This window comes from Ranitomeya imitator, chromosome 3, assembly GCF_032444005.1.
Source record: "Ranitomeya imitator isolate aRanImi1 chromosome 3, aRanImi1.pri, whole genome shotgun sequence".
Classification (NCBI taxonomy): domain Eukaryota; kingdom Metazoa; phylum Chordata; class Amphibia; order Anura; family Dendrobatidae; genus Ranitomeya; species Ranitomeya imitator.
In genome coordinates this window covers 235,642,701-235,659,934 of record NC_091284.1, presented here as the reverse complement: position 1 = coordinate 235,659,934, position 17,234 = coordinate 235,642,701, and the positions used below count along the sequence as shown (strand labels likewise).

Below are 17,234 nucleotides of genomic sequence, written 5' to 3'. Positions count from 1 at the left end.
AGATGACGTACGATCTCGCAAGACCGCTACGTCATCACAGGTCATTTTCGCAATGCATTACTGAGACCAGAGCATCGCGAGGAGCGGGAAAGCTGCGCCGAACGCCGGAAGGTGAGAATATTATGATTTTTTATTTGTATTCTTTTTTTTAACAATTATATGGTACACAAGGCCTGGAGGAGAGTCTCCTTTCCTCCACCCTGGGTACCATGCGCACATGATCCGTTTACTTCCCGCATGGTGGGCATAGCCACACGCGGGAAGTAAGCGGATCAATGCATTCCTATGTGTGCGGAATCCCCGCGATTCTGCACTTTAATGAACATGCTGCGTTTTTTTCCAGAATGCGATTCCGCAGCGGAAAAAAACTCAGCATGTGTAGAAAATGCAGAATGCCTTCTAAAAATAGGATGCTTAATGTATGCGTTTGTTTCGCGGTTTTATCGCGTTTTTATAGCGAAAAAACGTGAAACTTCTTAAGGTTATGTGTACACGATGCGGATTTAGTGCGGATCCACAGCGGATTTTTCCATGCAGAAACGCTGCAGATCCACACTGTGATTTACAGTACAATGTAAATCAATGTGGAAAAAAAAAATGTGCAGATGGTGCGGAAAAATCCGTGCGGAAACTTCCATTATAGAAATCCGCAGTGGTAAAAACTGCAGAAAATCCCCACAAAAACCGCACAAAATCCGAGGCAAATCTGCACCTGTGGATTCTGCCAGGAGATGCAGATTTTGTGCAGAAAATTCTGCACACCATTCCCCAACGTGTGCACATAGCCTAAATGTGTGCACACAGCCTTACTGGAAAGCAAATGAAAAAACGAACAAAACAGCATGCCAAGCTATTTTGTCAGTACTGTGTGGGAACCTTCAATCAGATGAAAACACAGCCCAACACTGCTTATATGGTCATACATGCACCAATGTAAGGCAGTGCTTTAATAAAAAAGGCTACCAATGTTAAAGTGGTATTCCCATCTCCACGATACTATCCCAATATGCACTAGGTGTAATAATAATAATAATAATATTTTTAAAATAACTTCAATTAGAAATGTAGTACAGTTTTTTTGATTAGCCATGTCTTTTTCCTCAAGTACAGGCATTGCAGGACCTTAGGCATCCATGGTTACATCCACTGATGAAATGACAGTTCGCTAGTTACCGTATATACTTGAGTATAAGCTGACCCCCCTAATTTTGCCACAAAAACTGTGAAAACTTAATGACTTGAGTATAAGCCTAGGGTGGAAAATGCAGCAGCTACTGGTAAATGTCTAAAGTAAAAATAGATACCAATAAAAGATTAATTGAGACATCAGTAGGTTAAGTGTATTTGAATATCCATATTTAATCAGGAGCCCCATATAATGCTCTATAAAGTTTATGATGGCCCCATAAGATGCTCCATATTAAAATATGCCCCATATAATCCTGCATAAAGGCTAATAATGGCCCCATAAGATGCTCCATAGACACATTTGCCCAATATAATGCTGCACAAATGTTGATGATGGCCCTATAAGATGCTCCATAAAGATATTTGCCCCATATAGTGCTGCACAAATGTTGATTATGGCCCCATACAGACACTTTCCCCATATAGTACTGCACAAACGTTGATTATAGCCCCATAAGATGCTCCATACAGACACTTGCCCCATATAGTGCTGCACAAACGTTGATTATGGCCCCATACAGACACTTTCCCCTTATAGTACTGCACAAACGTTGATTATAGCCCCATAAGATGCTCCATACAGACACTTGCCCCATATAGTGCTGCACAAACGTTGATTATGGCCCCATACAGACACTTGCCCCATATAATGCTGCACAGACGTTGATTATGGCCCCATACAGACACTTTCCCCTTACAGTACTGCACAAACGTTGATTATAGCCCCATAAGATGCTCCATACAGACACTTGCCTCATATAGTGCTGCACAAACGTTGATTATGGCCCCATACAGACAATTGCCCCATATAGTGCTGCACAAACGTTATGGCCCCATAAGATGCTCCATACAGACACTTGCCCCATATAGTGCTGCATAAATGTTATTGCCCCATAAGATGCTCCATACAGACACTTGCCCCATTTCCTGTTGCTGCGATAAAAAAAAAAAAAAAAAAAATCACATACTCACCTCTCCGTCACTCAGGCACCCAGCACCTTCTATATTCACCTGACTTTGTTCCAGCGCCGCTCCATCTTCAGCGTCTTCTGCACTGACGTTCAGGCAGAGGGCGCGCACTAACCACGTCATCGTGCCCTCTGACCTGAACGTCACTGCAGAAGACGGAGCGGCGCCTGAACGTGGAGCAGGTGAATATCGCGCAGCGCTCCCCGTTATACTCACCTGCTCCTGGCACGGTGCAGTCCCTGTTTGCCCGGCGCCGCAGCTTCTTCCTGTACTGAGCGCTCACCGTTACCGCTCATTACAGTAATGAATAAGCGGCTCCACCCCTATGGGAGGTGGAGCCACATATTCATTACTGTAATGAGCGGTACCATGTGACAGCTCAGTACAGGAAGAAGCTGGGGCGCCGGCCAAACAGGGACCTGCAGGGACCGCACCAGGAGCAGGTGAGTATGGTTAGACAGCCCCCGCTTCCCCTCCCCTGCTGACCCCTGGGTATGACTCGAGTATAAGCCGAGAGGGGGACTTTAAGCCCAAAAAAATGGGCTGAAAATCTCGGCTTATACTCGAGTATATACGGTAGTTGCCAACCAGGATAACAAAGTTCCTGCAATGCCTGCGCATGAGGAAAGAGACATAAAAAAACAACTCTACTACATGTCTAATTGGAGGTATTTGCTAATAATATTATTACACCTATTACATATTGGGACAGGATATTGAAGATGGGAATACCACTTTACTACTACTGTTTTGCAGTCTACAAAATAAACTGTTTTACAATTAAAATATCTATATAAGCAAAATAAATATAATAACTCATCAATATGATGCAATGACTATAGAATTATTAGCTATCACATGGGTGAGGAAGATACAGTGACTTCATCAAAAGTACGTATCAGACCCACTAAGAAACCAATGTTTCAGTGTCAGCAACAGATGAAGAATATTTCAATTATATTAAAATATATAATAAAATATAACATTTGGACTATTTACAACAAATAAAGTTCATGCAATCCTACTTGTGAAAATCCTAAAGATGTCAGATTTCAGATGGCAGACAGTAGGAATTTTCAAAACTTGGTGATATCTAATAAATGCATTCTCATTGCATCAAGTTGCTGTGTGCTGCAGTTTTCTTACACTTATACTAGAGTAGCTATTTCCAGACATGTGTGTGTGTCAAAAGAAGAGCAGATTTGGATGAGCATATACTTGGCGAAATAAATTAAAGAAAACCTGTCAGGTCTGATAATGCTATTAACCCTCAAATATAAGGTTAATATCACTATGAAGGTGCCCGGCTGCAGTACTGGAAGTGCGGCACCTGGGAGAAAATGAACTTTATTTGTCCTGGGAACTGCGGGATTTGAGTAATTCAGGCGTGCCCGGAGCAATTACAGTCACCGCTCACAGCACTAAGAGCGATGACCAAGCACGGCCCAGCATTGACTGACAGCCGGCTCAACAGTACAACAGTGGGATAAGGTGGGAACTCTTGGATGCAAGTAGAAGCTCTGGATGTCTTAATACAGATAATGGGGGTTCTTGGGGTCGCTACTGTGGGTGACAGGACATGCTGGATGTCACTAGTCTAGTTGAGGGTAGAGTTATGGAAGTGGCTCAAGACCCGCTCTCAGACCTGAATGTGGCTCTGAAGGTAAGGAAGGTTGTGGCTCACTGCTACAGAGGTTGGAGAATACTTTCATAGGGCACAAACACCACAAAAACAGTACCATTTTCACATTGACTATCTTAGTAGAGAATGTCTATGTGTACATCCATATATAAAATTAACCCATAAAGCAAGAAAAAGATTGTATAGGTAAACAAAACAATTAAAAAGTAATGAGGTTTTTAGCTTCTGATGACAAAAATGATCATCAAATTAAGAACAATACTTACCCTGATTTATTATTTAAACAGCAACAACAAACCAGGATAGCAAGGAGTACAGCAAGAATTCCTATAACAATTCCTAAGAGAAAAGTAAAAAAAAAATTACTGATAGCAAAAACACAAGATATTAAATGATCATATAGACTTATTGCAGGACAGCAGATATTCTTTGAAGTTTCAGCCCAGAGGTGTGGACATTTTTTCACAAAGTCATTGTCACTGCACAAAACGTCTTATCTGGAAGAAGAGAATCAGGCCGGTGTCACACTAGCGAGTTTTACGGACGTATGAGCGCATAAAATATGTCCGTAAAACACGCATTACACACGGCCCAATTATCCTCTATGCCCCAGCTCCTATCTGCCGTATTTTACTGATCCGTATTATACGGCTTTCTACGGCCGTAGAAAATCACAGCATGCTGTGTTTGTCACCGTATTGTGCAAAAAAAAAAAAAATCATCGCCAATGAAAGTCTATGGAAGCCAGAAAAATACGGATTATACACGGACCAGCAGTGTGACTTGCGAGAAATACGCAGCGGTGTTAGAGAGAAAAGCCAGCAATTCAGTGCGGTGTACAGTAAAATCACACTGACAGCTTACAATAGAATAGGTAGAATAAATGTGTACACATAGAATACGTATGTATATATATATATATATATATGTCAGTGAGACACATATATGTATATATATTAATATTTCATCCAGCGCTAGATAGCTTTAAAGCCGGTAATTCAATTGTCGGCTTTTGCCATCTCCTTCCAAAACCCGACATGATATGAGACATGGTTTACATACAGTTATCCATCTCATATCCCCATTTTTTTGCATATTCCACACTACTAATGTTAGTAGTGTGTATGTGCAAAATTTGGCCGTTCTAGCTATTAAATTAAAGGGTTTCTTTATTTTTATATAGCGCTAACATATTCTGCAGCGCTTTACAGTTTTGCACACATGATCTTCACTGTTTCCAATGGGGCTCACAATCTACATTCCTTATCAATATGTCTTTGAATGTGGGAGGAAACCGGAGAACCCGGAGGAAACCCACGCAAACACGGGGAGAATATACAAACTCCTTGCCATTGTCCTTGGTGGGATTTGAACCCAGGACTCCAGCGCTGCCAATTTTAATCAGGTTTATTCTTCCCACCACTAAAAGATGTAATCTACACCACGCCCCTATTTTACTTCTAAATCTACCCAGCAATGGAGTTACCTTCCTTTAACGCCTCCTCAAAGACTACCTTTAATTTGGCCACTGATGCATCCATCAAGTTCTTATAGATCTCAACCAGGAGTCCGTCAGCCCCAGGGTGCCTATTTGTCATTGACGTGATAGCACTTTTTCTCTTCTTCCGTTATAGGTTCTTCCAACCTCCTCCTATCACAGTCCTTAATAATGGGAAGTCCCGCCGCTCCAAGGAAACCTTCTCTGTCCCTTAATGAGGCCCTCAGTCCAGATGAATACAATTGTTTATAAAACTTTCTAAACTTTTTCAGATTTAGAGTTGCAAATATTAATGCTACACTGAAGGCGATTTGTTATATTCCTCTTACAAAAAAGAGAAAGTGCAGTACCGTGTTGGTGCCTACTTCTAGCTTTTCCACACATTCATTCTATACACTTGAACTGCGATCTCATCTCTCACTTAAAAATGTCTAGCATATACCCGAGTATAAGCCGACCGGAGTATAAACCAAGGCACCTACTTTTGCCATGAAAAACTGGGTAAGCTTATTGACTCAAGTATAAGCTTTGGCATTTGTCCCCTCATCCCTATCATGGTATGCATGACCCCACCTGTCCCTGTCATTGTATGGATGGCTCCCCCGTCCCTGTCATTGTATGCATGGCTCCCCAGTCCCTGTCACTGTATGCATGGCTCCCCAGTCCCTGTCACTGTATGCATGGCTCCCCAGTCCCTGTCATTGTATGCATGGCTCCCCAGTCCCTGTCATTGTATGCATGGCTCCCCAGTCCCTGTCATTGTATGCATGGCTCCCCAGACCCTGTCCTGGTGTGCATGGCTCCCCAGACCCTGTCATTGTATGCATGACTCCCCAGTCCCTGTCACTGTATGCATGGCTCCCCAGTCCCTGTCATTGTATGCATGGCTCCCCAGTCCCTGTCATTGTATGCATGGCTCCCCAGTCCCTGTCATTGTATGCATGGCTCCCCAGTCCCTGTCATTGTATGCATGGCTCCCCAGTCCCTGTCCTGGTGTGCATGGCTCCCCAGACCCTGTCATTGTATGCATGACTCCCCAGTCCCTGTCATTGTATGCATGGCTCCCCAGTCCCTGTCATTGTATGCATGGCTCCCCAGTCCCTGTCATTGTATGCATGGCTCCCCAGTCCCTGTCCTGGTGTGCATGGCTCCCCAGTCCCTGTCCTGGTGTGCATGGCTCCCCAGTCCCTGTCCTGGTGTGCATGGCTCCCCAGTCCCTGTCCTGGTGTGCATGGCTCCCCAGTCCCTGTCCTGGTGTGCATGGCTCCCCAGTCCCTGTCCTGGTGTGCATGGCTCCCCAGTCCCTGTCCTGGTGTGCATGGCTCCCCAGTCCCTGTCCTGGTGTGCATGGCTCCCCAGTCCCTGTCCTGGTGTGCATGGCTCCCCAGTCCCTGTCCTGGTGTGCATGGCTCCCTAGTCCCTGTCCTGGTGTGCATGGCTCCCCAGTCCCTGTCCTGGTGTGCATGGCTCCCCAGTCCCTGTCCTGGTGTGCATGGCTCCCCAGTCCCTGTCCTGGTGTGCATGGCTCCCCAGTCCCTGTCCTGGTGTGCATGGCTCCCCAGTCCCTGTCCTGGTGTGCATGGCTCCCCAGTCCCTGTCCTGGTGTGCATGGCTCCCCAGTCCCTGTCCTGGTGTGCATGGCTCCCCAGTCCCTGTCCTGGTGTGCATGGCTCCCCATTTCCTGTCCTGGCGTGCATGGCTCCCCATTTCCTGTCCTGGTGTGCATGGCTCCCCAGTCCCTGTCCTGGTGTGCATGGCTCTGTATCCCTATGTATTATTCCTGTTATAAAAAAAACAAACAACTTATTTACCTGGTGGCACTGCATCTTGTTCCGGCTTCCAGCAGCTCTTCCTGCAGAGCGATCATGTGGCCCCGCTCATTAAGGTAATGAATATGCATGCCATGCCTACGGGAGTGGAGAGCTGGAAGAGCTGCAGGCGCCAGCGGCCAGAACGAGATGCAGTGCCAGCACCGATGGCGTGCCGGTAGGTGAGTATGATGTTTGCTGGAAGCCTGCGACTGGCACTGTGCGCTATTACAGCAGCGGCACAGACTTTAGCCACAGCTGCCGGCTCTGGCCTTTGTGACCTGCTGCTCCCCCTTTCCTGCCAACTTTCTGGAACCGTTACTCGTGTATAAGCTGAGGGGTGGGGGGAAGGAGGGGGGGGCTGCGGGGATGGGGGCATTTTCAGCACAAAAAAAGTGCTGAAACACTTTGCTTATACACGAGAATATACAGTATTTAATGGAGATAGATTATATTCATGGAAATGAGAATGAACGATCAGTCCAGGAAGAGAAGGAAACCGATTTCTCTGATAAGATATATTACGAAGTTTATTTTCATCATTTGTACTAAATAAACAGTGACTCTTTAAAAACATTCTAATTGACAGGTATTTTAGTTTTCCAACCCTTTTAGTTATCTATAAGATGCCTATCCATTACTTATCCTATAGTGGAAAGGTAAATAAAAATACAACAAGTTACACTCACCTAATGCCCATTCAATTGAAGCCTTCGTCTCCTGTAATAAAGCAAAAAGAAAAAACAACCATATCCCTCACCTATCCAAAGTTCTGTCCCATGCCATATTTTTTTTTTATTACAATAGACGAGGGCTTCAATGGAATTTGGGTTAGGTGAATATTACTGGGTTTATTGTTAACTAAAAATGTATACATTACTAATCCGTGGGCTTGATGTCACCGGACAATACAAAGGTGACTTAAAACCCACAAATTTTACCCCACTTGCCACAGGACAAATAGGAAGAGCCGTGCAAAGCGCGGGAGGGGACAATATCCATAGCCCATTACCAGCCAGAGAATATCAGCTGCCAGCTGTCTGCTTTAGCAATGGTGGTTGTCAAAAGTTGGGGAGACCCCACACCGTGTTTTTTAAATTATTTATTTAAATAATTAAAAAAAAAAACCACTGGTGGACCCCTCTATTCTTGATAACCAGCCTTGCTGACAGGTGTGCGTTGCAGCCCTCAGCTGTCAGTTTCGCCTGGCTGGTTATCAAAAAGACAGGGGTTCACACACCGTTTTTTCAGTTATTTATAGCGCACGCGGTGGCTAATGAATACTCGTGTCAAACTGTGCCTTGCTCTGCCTGTTATTAGCAGGTGTAGGCTGATAGGAGTAGTAGTCCCATCAGCCTCCACCTTCTCTCGCTGTTATCAATTGAATATAACTCTCAACATTCTCCCCTGCTTGTGCGGAGATTAGCGCTGGCAGAATGATGAGAGGAGTCTTCAGCAACTGGCACCGGGGAACAAAGCTAACAGTACCGCTAGGCGCCGGTACATGTCACACTTATGACAGACGGATGTCATCTGTGTGTTATCAGTGTGCATGTGTATAGGATGTTTTGTGGCCCGTGCTGCTGTTAAAAAATAAAAAAAAAATGGGCAAGTATGCATATTTGGCCCACGGACACACAGTCAGTGGAAACACACTGACATGTGCACAGGCCCATTCACTTGAATGGGTCTATGTGTGACTGTCTCCAGTATGTGTGAAAATGGTCACAACACGTAGGGGACACACTGACCTGGGAAAGAGGCCTTACAGTCATTGTGTCAGACTGACCTCATCATTTCACAGGAAACCTCTGAGGCCGGCGTCACACTCAGCGTATAAAAATACGGTCCGTATATTACGGCCGTAATACGCAGAAAAGTCCCCAAAATAGTGGTCCGTATCTCCTCGGTAGGCAGGGTGTGTCAGCGTATTTTGCGCATGGCATCCTCCGTATGTAATCCATATGGCATCCGTACTGTGTGTTTTTCTCGCAGGCTTGCAAAACCAACATACGGATTTACAATGGATCCATGTGTTCAAAATATCATAAAAACATATATACTATATATATGTCAGTAGACACATATATGTATATATATTAATATTTCATTCAGCGCTAGATAGCTTTAAAGTCGGTAATTCAATTGCCGGCATTTGCTATCTCCTTCCTAAACCCGACATGATATGAGACATGGTTTACATACAGTAAACCATCTCATATCCCCATTTTTTTTTGCATATTCCACACTACTAATGTTAGTAGTGTGTATGTGCAAAATTTGGCCGTTCTAGCTATTAAATTAAAGGGTTAAATGGCGGGAAAAAATTGCCTTGTGCAGGCATGTACTACGGAGGACAGAGAATGAACTTCAATCCAATATTGCGGCCAGCATGCAGCCAGCGGGTAAGGAAAGGGTGAATCAAACACCCGAAAACTCCGCCCATATGACCCAAAACCAGTCCCGCCAAATTCAGGTGACAGGTTCCCTTTAAAATAGGGGAATTCAAAAATTGGAAGATATTGGGAATACAATATACGGCCCAAATACAGGATGTGCAAGGACTGACATCTTTTGAGACACTGCAAGAGAACAATGAATTACCAGAGACCTGTAGGTTTCAATATAGACAGCTGAGGAATGCCTACATAACACAGGAGTAAAACAGTTAACATGGAGATTCATAAAGATATTTTGGTGGACTATGTCTGTGCGAAGGAGGAAAAAAAGGGGTGGTTTCAGATATTTAAAAAGATTTGTTGTATACCTTTTTAACCCCTTAATCCCATTGGACGTACTATCCCGTCAAGGTGACCTGGGACTTAATTTCCAGTAACGGGATAGTACGTCCAGCGCGATCAGCTGCACTTACGGGGGGAGCGCGGCCGATCGTCAGCTGACTATCACAGCTGACATCCGGCACTATGTGCTAGGAGCCATCACGGACCGCCCCTGGCACATTAACCCCCGGCACACTGCGATCAAACATGATCGCAGTGTTCCAGTGGTATAAGGAAGCATCGTGCAGGGAGGGGGCTCCCTGCGTGCTTCCCTGAGACCCTCGGAGCAACGCGATATGATCGCATTGCTCCGAGGGTCTCCTACCTACCTCTCCCTGCAGGCCCCGGATCCAAAATGGCCGCGGGGCTGCACCCGGGGCCTGCAGGGAGGGGGCTTACCAACGCTTGCTCAGAGCAGGCGCCAGGAAGCCTCCCTGCTGTGCATGTCAGATCGCTGATCTGACACAGTGCACAGCAAAGTGTCAGACCTGCTATCTGTCACTTTACTGTGATGTCAACCCCCGCGGCAAAGTAAAAAAAAATTTTTTTTACATGTGTAAAAAAAATAAATAATTAAAAAAAAATCCTAAATGAATAATAATATATATACATATATATATGTATATATGTATATATATATATATATATATATATATATATATATATATATATATATATATATATATATATATATATATATATATATATATATATTTCCAATAAATACATTTTTTTATCTAAAAAAAAACCCAAACACAATAAAAGTACACATATTTAGTATGGCCGCGTCCGTAACGACCTATAAAACTGTCCCACTACTTAACCCCTTCAGTGAACACCATACAAAAAAAACGAGGCAAAAAACAACGCTTTATTATCATACTGCCGAATAAAAAGTGGAATAGCACGCGATCAAAAAGATGGATATAAATAACCATGGTACCGCTGAAAAAGTCATCTTGTCCTGCAAAAAATGAGCCACCATACAGCATCATCAGCGAAAAAAATAAAAAAAGTTATAGTCCTCAGAATAAAGCGATGCAAAAAAAAATTATTTTTTCTATAAAATAGTTTTTATCGTATAAAAGCGCCAAAACATAAAAAAATGATATAAATGAGGTATCGCTGTAATCGTACTGACCCGAAGAAAAAAACTGCTTTATCCATTTTAACAAAAGGCAGAAAGGTAGGAAAAAATGATTTTTTATTTTCAAAAGAGAAATGGGAGGAAGAGTTGGGAAGGATTGAGGAGGATAAATGGGAAGAAATCATGGAGTATATTCCCCAATTATCATTAAGTGAGCCGGGAAGACTCTCGTAGATATACGTGCTCCACAGAGTACATGGAACTCCAGGTGGTAACTTGAAATATGTAAACATGTCTATTTTGACAAAATTGAATTTGTCTGTTAATTTTGAATTCTGTTAATAAAACTCTATCTGATAAAAAAATGATATGCAAATGATGATAAAAAGGAAACAAGAGTTTTCAAAACATCTCAATTTATTCAGTTTTGAGTATAATAGCCACGGGAATGTCTTGCTAACATTGTGGTTAATAATGGTTTTTAGTGGAATATTCTGCAGTGCTGAATGCACTCATCACTGCAAATCAAGATCTGCTAGAAGCTCCCTTTGCAGTTGATCATGACTAAGACAAGTTGAAATGCGTTGTTCTTCCCCAACAGTGTGTTAGTGCCCGACATCATGTGTTATTTGTTTTAATAACTTTTTAATAAAAGTTATTTTTTAGCCACCTCCACCAATGGCTCTTTCCTCTTTTTTCCAATCATTGTGGCTACTCAACCTGATCCGTGCAAAGCGCTGAGCACGAACACACATGATGGTAAGCTAACTTCACAATACTGTTCACTCAAAGTGTTCCAAAAGAAGTTTTTCAACACAAGAATGCATAGTGATGGTGCTACGATGAGCAGTTCCGTGACCTAAGCTTGCTCCTATTGCTTGCAGCATCTGAGAACTTGTCTCTTATCGAGCACATCTAGGACATTTTTAATTGGCAACTTCAAAAGGAGCGGCAAGCAGCGGATCTTGATGATTTGCGTGCTCAAGTGCATTCAGTATGGCAGAACATTCCTCTGACAACCATTAATAACTAAATCGATGGCATGCCAAAATGTTTAAGTGCGAGTATTTATGCATATGGTGTTCATGCTCCATAATGAATAAATCAAGATGTTCTGAAAATTTTACTTCCATGTTTTCATAATTTGCATATCATTACCATGTCTACTGATCTTTTATTTCATCAGATATATAATCTCCCTGTTAAATAAAGGTGTATTTAAAATTCAAATGATGCTCTAAGGCCTAGGTGTATGTTAAATATTAATTATTAATTATTGAATTCTGTACTGAGCACATTGCCTCTCGCTGACATTACAAAAGCTATTTCTGTATATTTAGCTCAGAGCAAAAGTTAACACCATATAGAGAGAACACGTGCTCTATGGGACTTATATAATCACTTGGGGACCTCCTCCTGCTGTCGCCTTCACTCTCTACAGACTCCAGACAGACGGAATGAACAGCTGGTAGCTGTGCTTATGAAGACTTCTATCATACTCCATGACAGGGACAGACGCCATTTTCCATTCAGAATCTTATGGACAATCTCTTTGTAACTATTTCACCTATTTTATGTTTTGCTGCAATGTGGGTTTTTGTGCACAATCCAATAAACCACTACATTTTTTATGAAAATATCATGACATTTTCCTTTAAGAGTATCGAATCTGGTAAAGAGTCCTGAGTAAATAAATGTGCGAAATAAGCATATTTAACAGTGTATAACACACAGATACTGTGACAACATCCCCATTCATGTGCTACATGGAGCATTGTGATATTTTGTGAGGCACAGAAAATGTAATAGTAACAGAACCAGAAAAGAAAGCTGCACCTAATATTTGATTTATAATGAGAAAATAACATCCGCACATTGGGCAAAAACATTATTAAAAATAATGGTTGCAGGTGTTTAAGTAGGCAGTGTACATGAAACGGGGGTTAAATTAGTATGTTTGATAAGTCCTGCTGCAGATATCTCTTGTGAAAACAGCCAAATAAAATAAAAAAGGCAGCCAAGGTGTATCTGATGAATCTGAAATTGGTAAAAATACACAATTAAACAAAAACTATTAAACTCTAAACCACTTACCTACAATAGCACCAGTGCTGAGACCATTCTCGGGCTCTAAAATGAAGCAAAAATTGAAACACTTGTTTAGCAACTATAGTAATGCTGGAAAGAAGAAAAAGAAAAAAGAAAAAGAAAAAAAAAAAAAAGAGAAATAAGATCTGAATAGGAATCCTAAAGTACTCAATGTAATAGTTTTTGGCTGCATTAAAGGGGAGCTTTCACAACTGAAAATGCTATTTACCTGCAGATAAAGGGTTAGTCTGCAAGTAAATAGTTTTCTAATGTTGTCCTGCTGCCTTAGGTCTCTTTCACACGTCCAAATATTTCCGATACCGCAGAATCACGGTCCCGATAAGATGATGTCACCGCTATTCACTGATGCTGCGCTCGCAGCAGCTCGTTCTTCAGTGATTCTCAGCCTGGACAGTCCCATCTTGGCACCATTCAAGTTGAAAACTATTTATCCAAAGACATGGATAACAGCTCGGGACAGAACGACAGAGAGGTGGGGGATATGGTTGTTTTTTGTCTTATTGTAGGAGACAAGAGCTTCATTGGAATGGAAGTTAGGCGAGTATAACGGTTTCTTATTTTTAAATAAAAATGGAAAAGTGTGTCTTGTTTCTATTTTAAATAAAAGACTTTATACATATTTGTGGTGTCTTAAGCTACTTTCACACTAGCGTCGGAATCTCCCCGTCGCAGTGCGTCGGGGAGAGATTCCGACGCTAGCGTTTAACGCATTGCACAACGGAGGCAGCGGATGCATGTCTCCGGCGCATCCGCTGCCCCATTGTAAGGTGCGGGGAAGTGGGGGCGGAGTTCCGGCTGCGCATGCGCGGTCGGAAAAAGCAGTCCGTCAGGAGCAAAAAACGTTACATGTAGCGTTTTTTGCTCCTGACGGTCCGCAGAAGCACGACGCATCTGTCGCACGACGGATGCGACGTGTGGCAATCCGTCGCAATGCGTCGTCAATACAAGTCTATGGGGAAAAAATGCATCCTGCAAGCACTTTTGCAGGATGCGTTTTTTCTGCAAAACGACGTATTGTGACGGATTGCAGTTAACGCTAGTGTGGGCTTGATGTCACCAGACAATACAAAGTTGACATCAACCCCACTTGCCACCATCACAGGGCAAGTGGGATAGATTTGCATTTTCTGGGCAGCTGCTATTTTTACTCGGGGCGGGGGGAAGATGGGTTGTGGGCTACAATATCTATGGCTGCTTACCAGTCTGAAAATACCAGACCCCAGCTGTCTGCTTTAGTAAGGCTGGTTGTCAAAAATGGGGGTCCCCACGTGGTTTTTATTTTTTAACATTCTTTAATTTTTATTTATTTATTTTTTTTTAAAATAGAGTGGGTACCCCTCTATTCTTGATAACCAGCCTTGTTGAAGCTAACAGCTGAGGGTTGCAGCCTGCAGCTATCAGTTTTGCCTGGCTGGTTATTAAAAATACAGGGGAACCCATGCCGATTCTTTTACTTATTTATAGCACAAGCATCAGCTGATGATGAATACTCCTATCAGCCGATGAGAGTAGTAATCCCATCAGCCGCTGCCTGCTCTCGCTGTTATCAGTTGAATAGACCCTGCTAGCGCTGATTGCAGCATGAACAGGGGATGATTAGAGCTGTCTTCAGTAACTGGCACCGGGTAACAGCACTAACAGTACCGCTACTGGTGCCGGTACATGTCACAATGATGACATCCCTGTGCTTCATCCTTGTGCACATGTGCGGGACGTTTTGCGGCCCATGCTGCTGTTAAAAAACGGATATGTCAGTGAATTTTGCCTGCGGAAACACGGTCGGTGGAAACACACCAATATGTGCATAGATAACTTGAATGTCTCTATGGGTCTACATGTGTACATTGGGTACAGAAAGTATTCATACCCCTTTACATTTTTCACTCTTTCATTGCAGGCATTTGGTAAATTCAAAAAAGTTCATTTTTTTCTCATTAATGTACACTCTGCACCCCATCTTGACTGAAAAAAAAACCCAGAAATATAGTAATTTTTGCAACTTTGTTAAAGAAGAAAAACGGAAATATCACATGGTCAAAAGTATTCGGACCCTTTGCTCAGTATTGAGTAGAAGCACCCTTTTGAGCTAGTACAGCCATGAGTCTTCTTGGGAATGATGCAACAAGTATTTCACACCTGGATTTGGGGATCCTCTGCCATTCTTGCTTGCAGATCCTCTGCAGTTCCGTCAGGTTGGATGGTGAATGTTGGTGGACAGCCATTTTCAGGTCTCTTCAGAGATGCTCTATTGGGTTTAGGTCAGGGCTCTTGGGCCAGTTAAGAGTTGTTCTGAAGCCACTCCTTTGTTATTTTAGCTGTGTGCTTAGGGTCACTGTCTTGTTGCAAGCTGAACCTTCGGCCAAGTCTGAGGTCCAGAGCACTCTGGAAGAGGTTTTCATCCAGAATATCTCTGTACTTGGCTGAATTCATGTTTCCTTCAATGACAACCAGTCGTCCTGTCCCTGCAGCTGAAAAACACCCCCATAGCATGATGCTGCCACCACCATGTTTCGCTGTTGGGATTGTATTGGCCAGGTGATGAGCAGTGCCTGGTGTTCTTCACACATATCGCTTAGAATGATCACCAAAAAGGTCTATCTTCATCTCATCAGACGAGAGAATCGCATTTCTCATAGTCTAGGAGTCCTTCATGTGTTTTTTAGCAAACTATGTGGGCTTTCATATGTTTTGCACTGAGGAGAGGCTTCCGTCAGCACACTTTGCCATAAAGGCCTGACTGGTCGAGGGCTGCAGTGATAGTTGACTTTGCGGAACTTTCTCCCATCTCCCTACTGCATCTTTGGAGCTCAGCTACAGTGATCTTGGGGTTCTTCTTTACCTTTCCCATCAAGGCTCTTCTCCCACGATTGCTCAGTTTGGCTGGACTGCCAGGTCTAGAAAGACTTTTGGTGGTCCCAAACTTCTTCCATTTAAGGATTATGGAGGTCACTGTGCTCTTAGGAACCTTGAGTACTGCAGAAATTCTGTTTTGTCAAGGCACAGATCTGGCCAAGGTTACAATTCTGTCTCTGAGTTCCTTGGCCAGTTCCTTTGACCTCATGATTCTCATTTGATCTGACATGCACTGTGAGCTGTGAGGTTTTATATAGACATGTGTGTGCCTTTCCAAATCAAGTCCTATAAGTTTAATTAAACACAGCTGGACTCCAATGAAGGAGTAGAACCATCTCAAGGAGGATCACAAGGAAATGTACAGCATGTGCCTTAATATGAGTGTCTGAGTAAAGGGTCTGAATACTTATCACAATGTGATATTTCAGTTTTTCTTTTTAATTAAAGGTAATCTGTCACCCCAAAATTCACCTATAAGCTGCGGCCACCGGCATCAGGGGCTTATAGAATGCTGTAGATAAGCCCCTGATGTCACGTGAAAGATCAGAAAAACTAGTTAAGGTACCTTCACACTGAACGATATCGCTAGCGATCCGTGACGTTGCAGCATCCTGGCTAGCGATATCGTTCAGTGTGACAGCGACCAACGATCCGGCCCCTGCTGGGAGATCGTTGGTCGCTGCAGAAAGTCCAGCACTTTATTTCGTCGCTGGACTCCCTGCAGACATCGCTGAATCGGCGTGTGTGACGCCGATTCAGCGATGTCTTCACTGGTAACCAGGGTAAACATCGGGTTACTAAGCGCAGGGCCGCGCTTAGTAACCCGATGTTTACCCTGGTTACCATCGTAAAAGTAAAAAAAACAAACACTACATACTTACCTTCCACTGTCTGTCCCCGGTGCTCTGCTTCCTGCACTGGCTGTGAGCGCCGGTCAGCCGGAAAGCAGAGCGGTGACGTCACCGCTCTGCTTTCCGGCCGCTGTGCTCACAGTCAGTGCAGGAAAGCAGAGCGCCGGGGAAAGACAGCTGAAGGTAAGTATGTAGTGTTTGTTTTTTTAACTTTTACGATGGTAACCAGGGTAAACATCGGGTTACTAAGCGCGGCCCTGCGCTTAGTAACCCGATGTTTACCCTGGTTACCGGCATCGTTGGTCGCTGGAGAGCTGTCTGTGTGACAGCTCTCCAGCGACCAAACAGCGACGCTGCAGCGATCGACATCGTTGTCGGTATCGCTGCAGCATCGCTGAGTGTGAAGGTACCTTTAGGTTATACTCACCCAGGTCCCAATGCACTCTTGT

General features: G+C 43.5%; 1 protein-coding gene across 5 annotated transcripts in view; it reads right to left on the bottom strand.

Moving 5' to 3' along the window:
* Window positions 1–17,234, bottom strand: part of LOC138669636 (complement decay-accelerating factor-like) — a 227,758-nt gene that overhangs the window by 17,203 nt on the left and 193,321 nt on the right. For all 5 annotated transcript variants that reach the window (XM_069756294.1, XM_069756290.1, XM_069756292.1 and 2 more), the window contains 2 exons: window positions 13,067–13,102; window positions 4,066–4,138 (listed from right to left, as the gene is read on the bottom strand). In XM_069756294.1, the coding sequence (XP_069612395.1) occupies window positions 4,066–4,138; window positions 13,067–13,102 (109 nt within the window). The remainder of the gene's footprint in view (window positions 1–4,065; window positions 4,139–13,066; window positions 13,103–17,234) is intronic.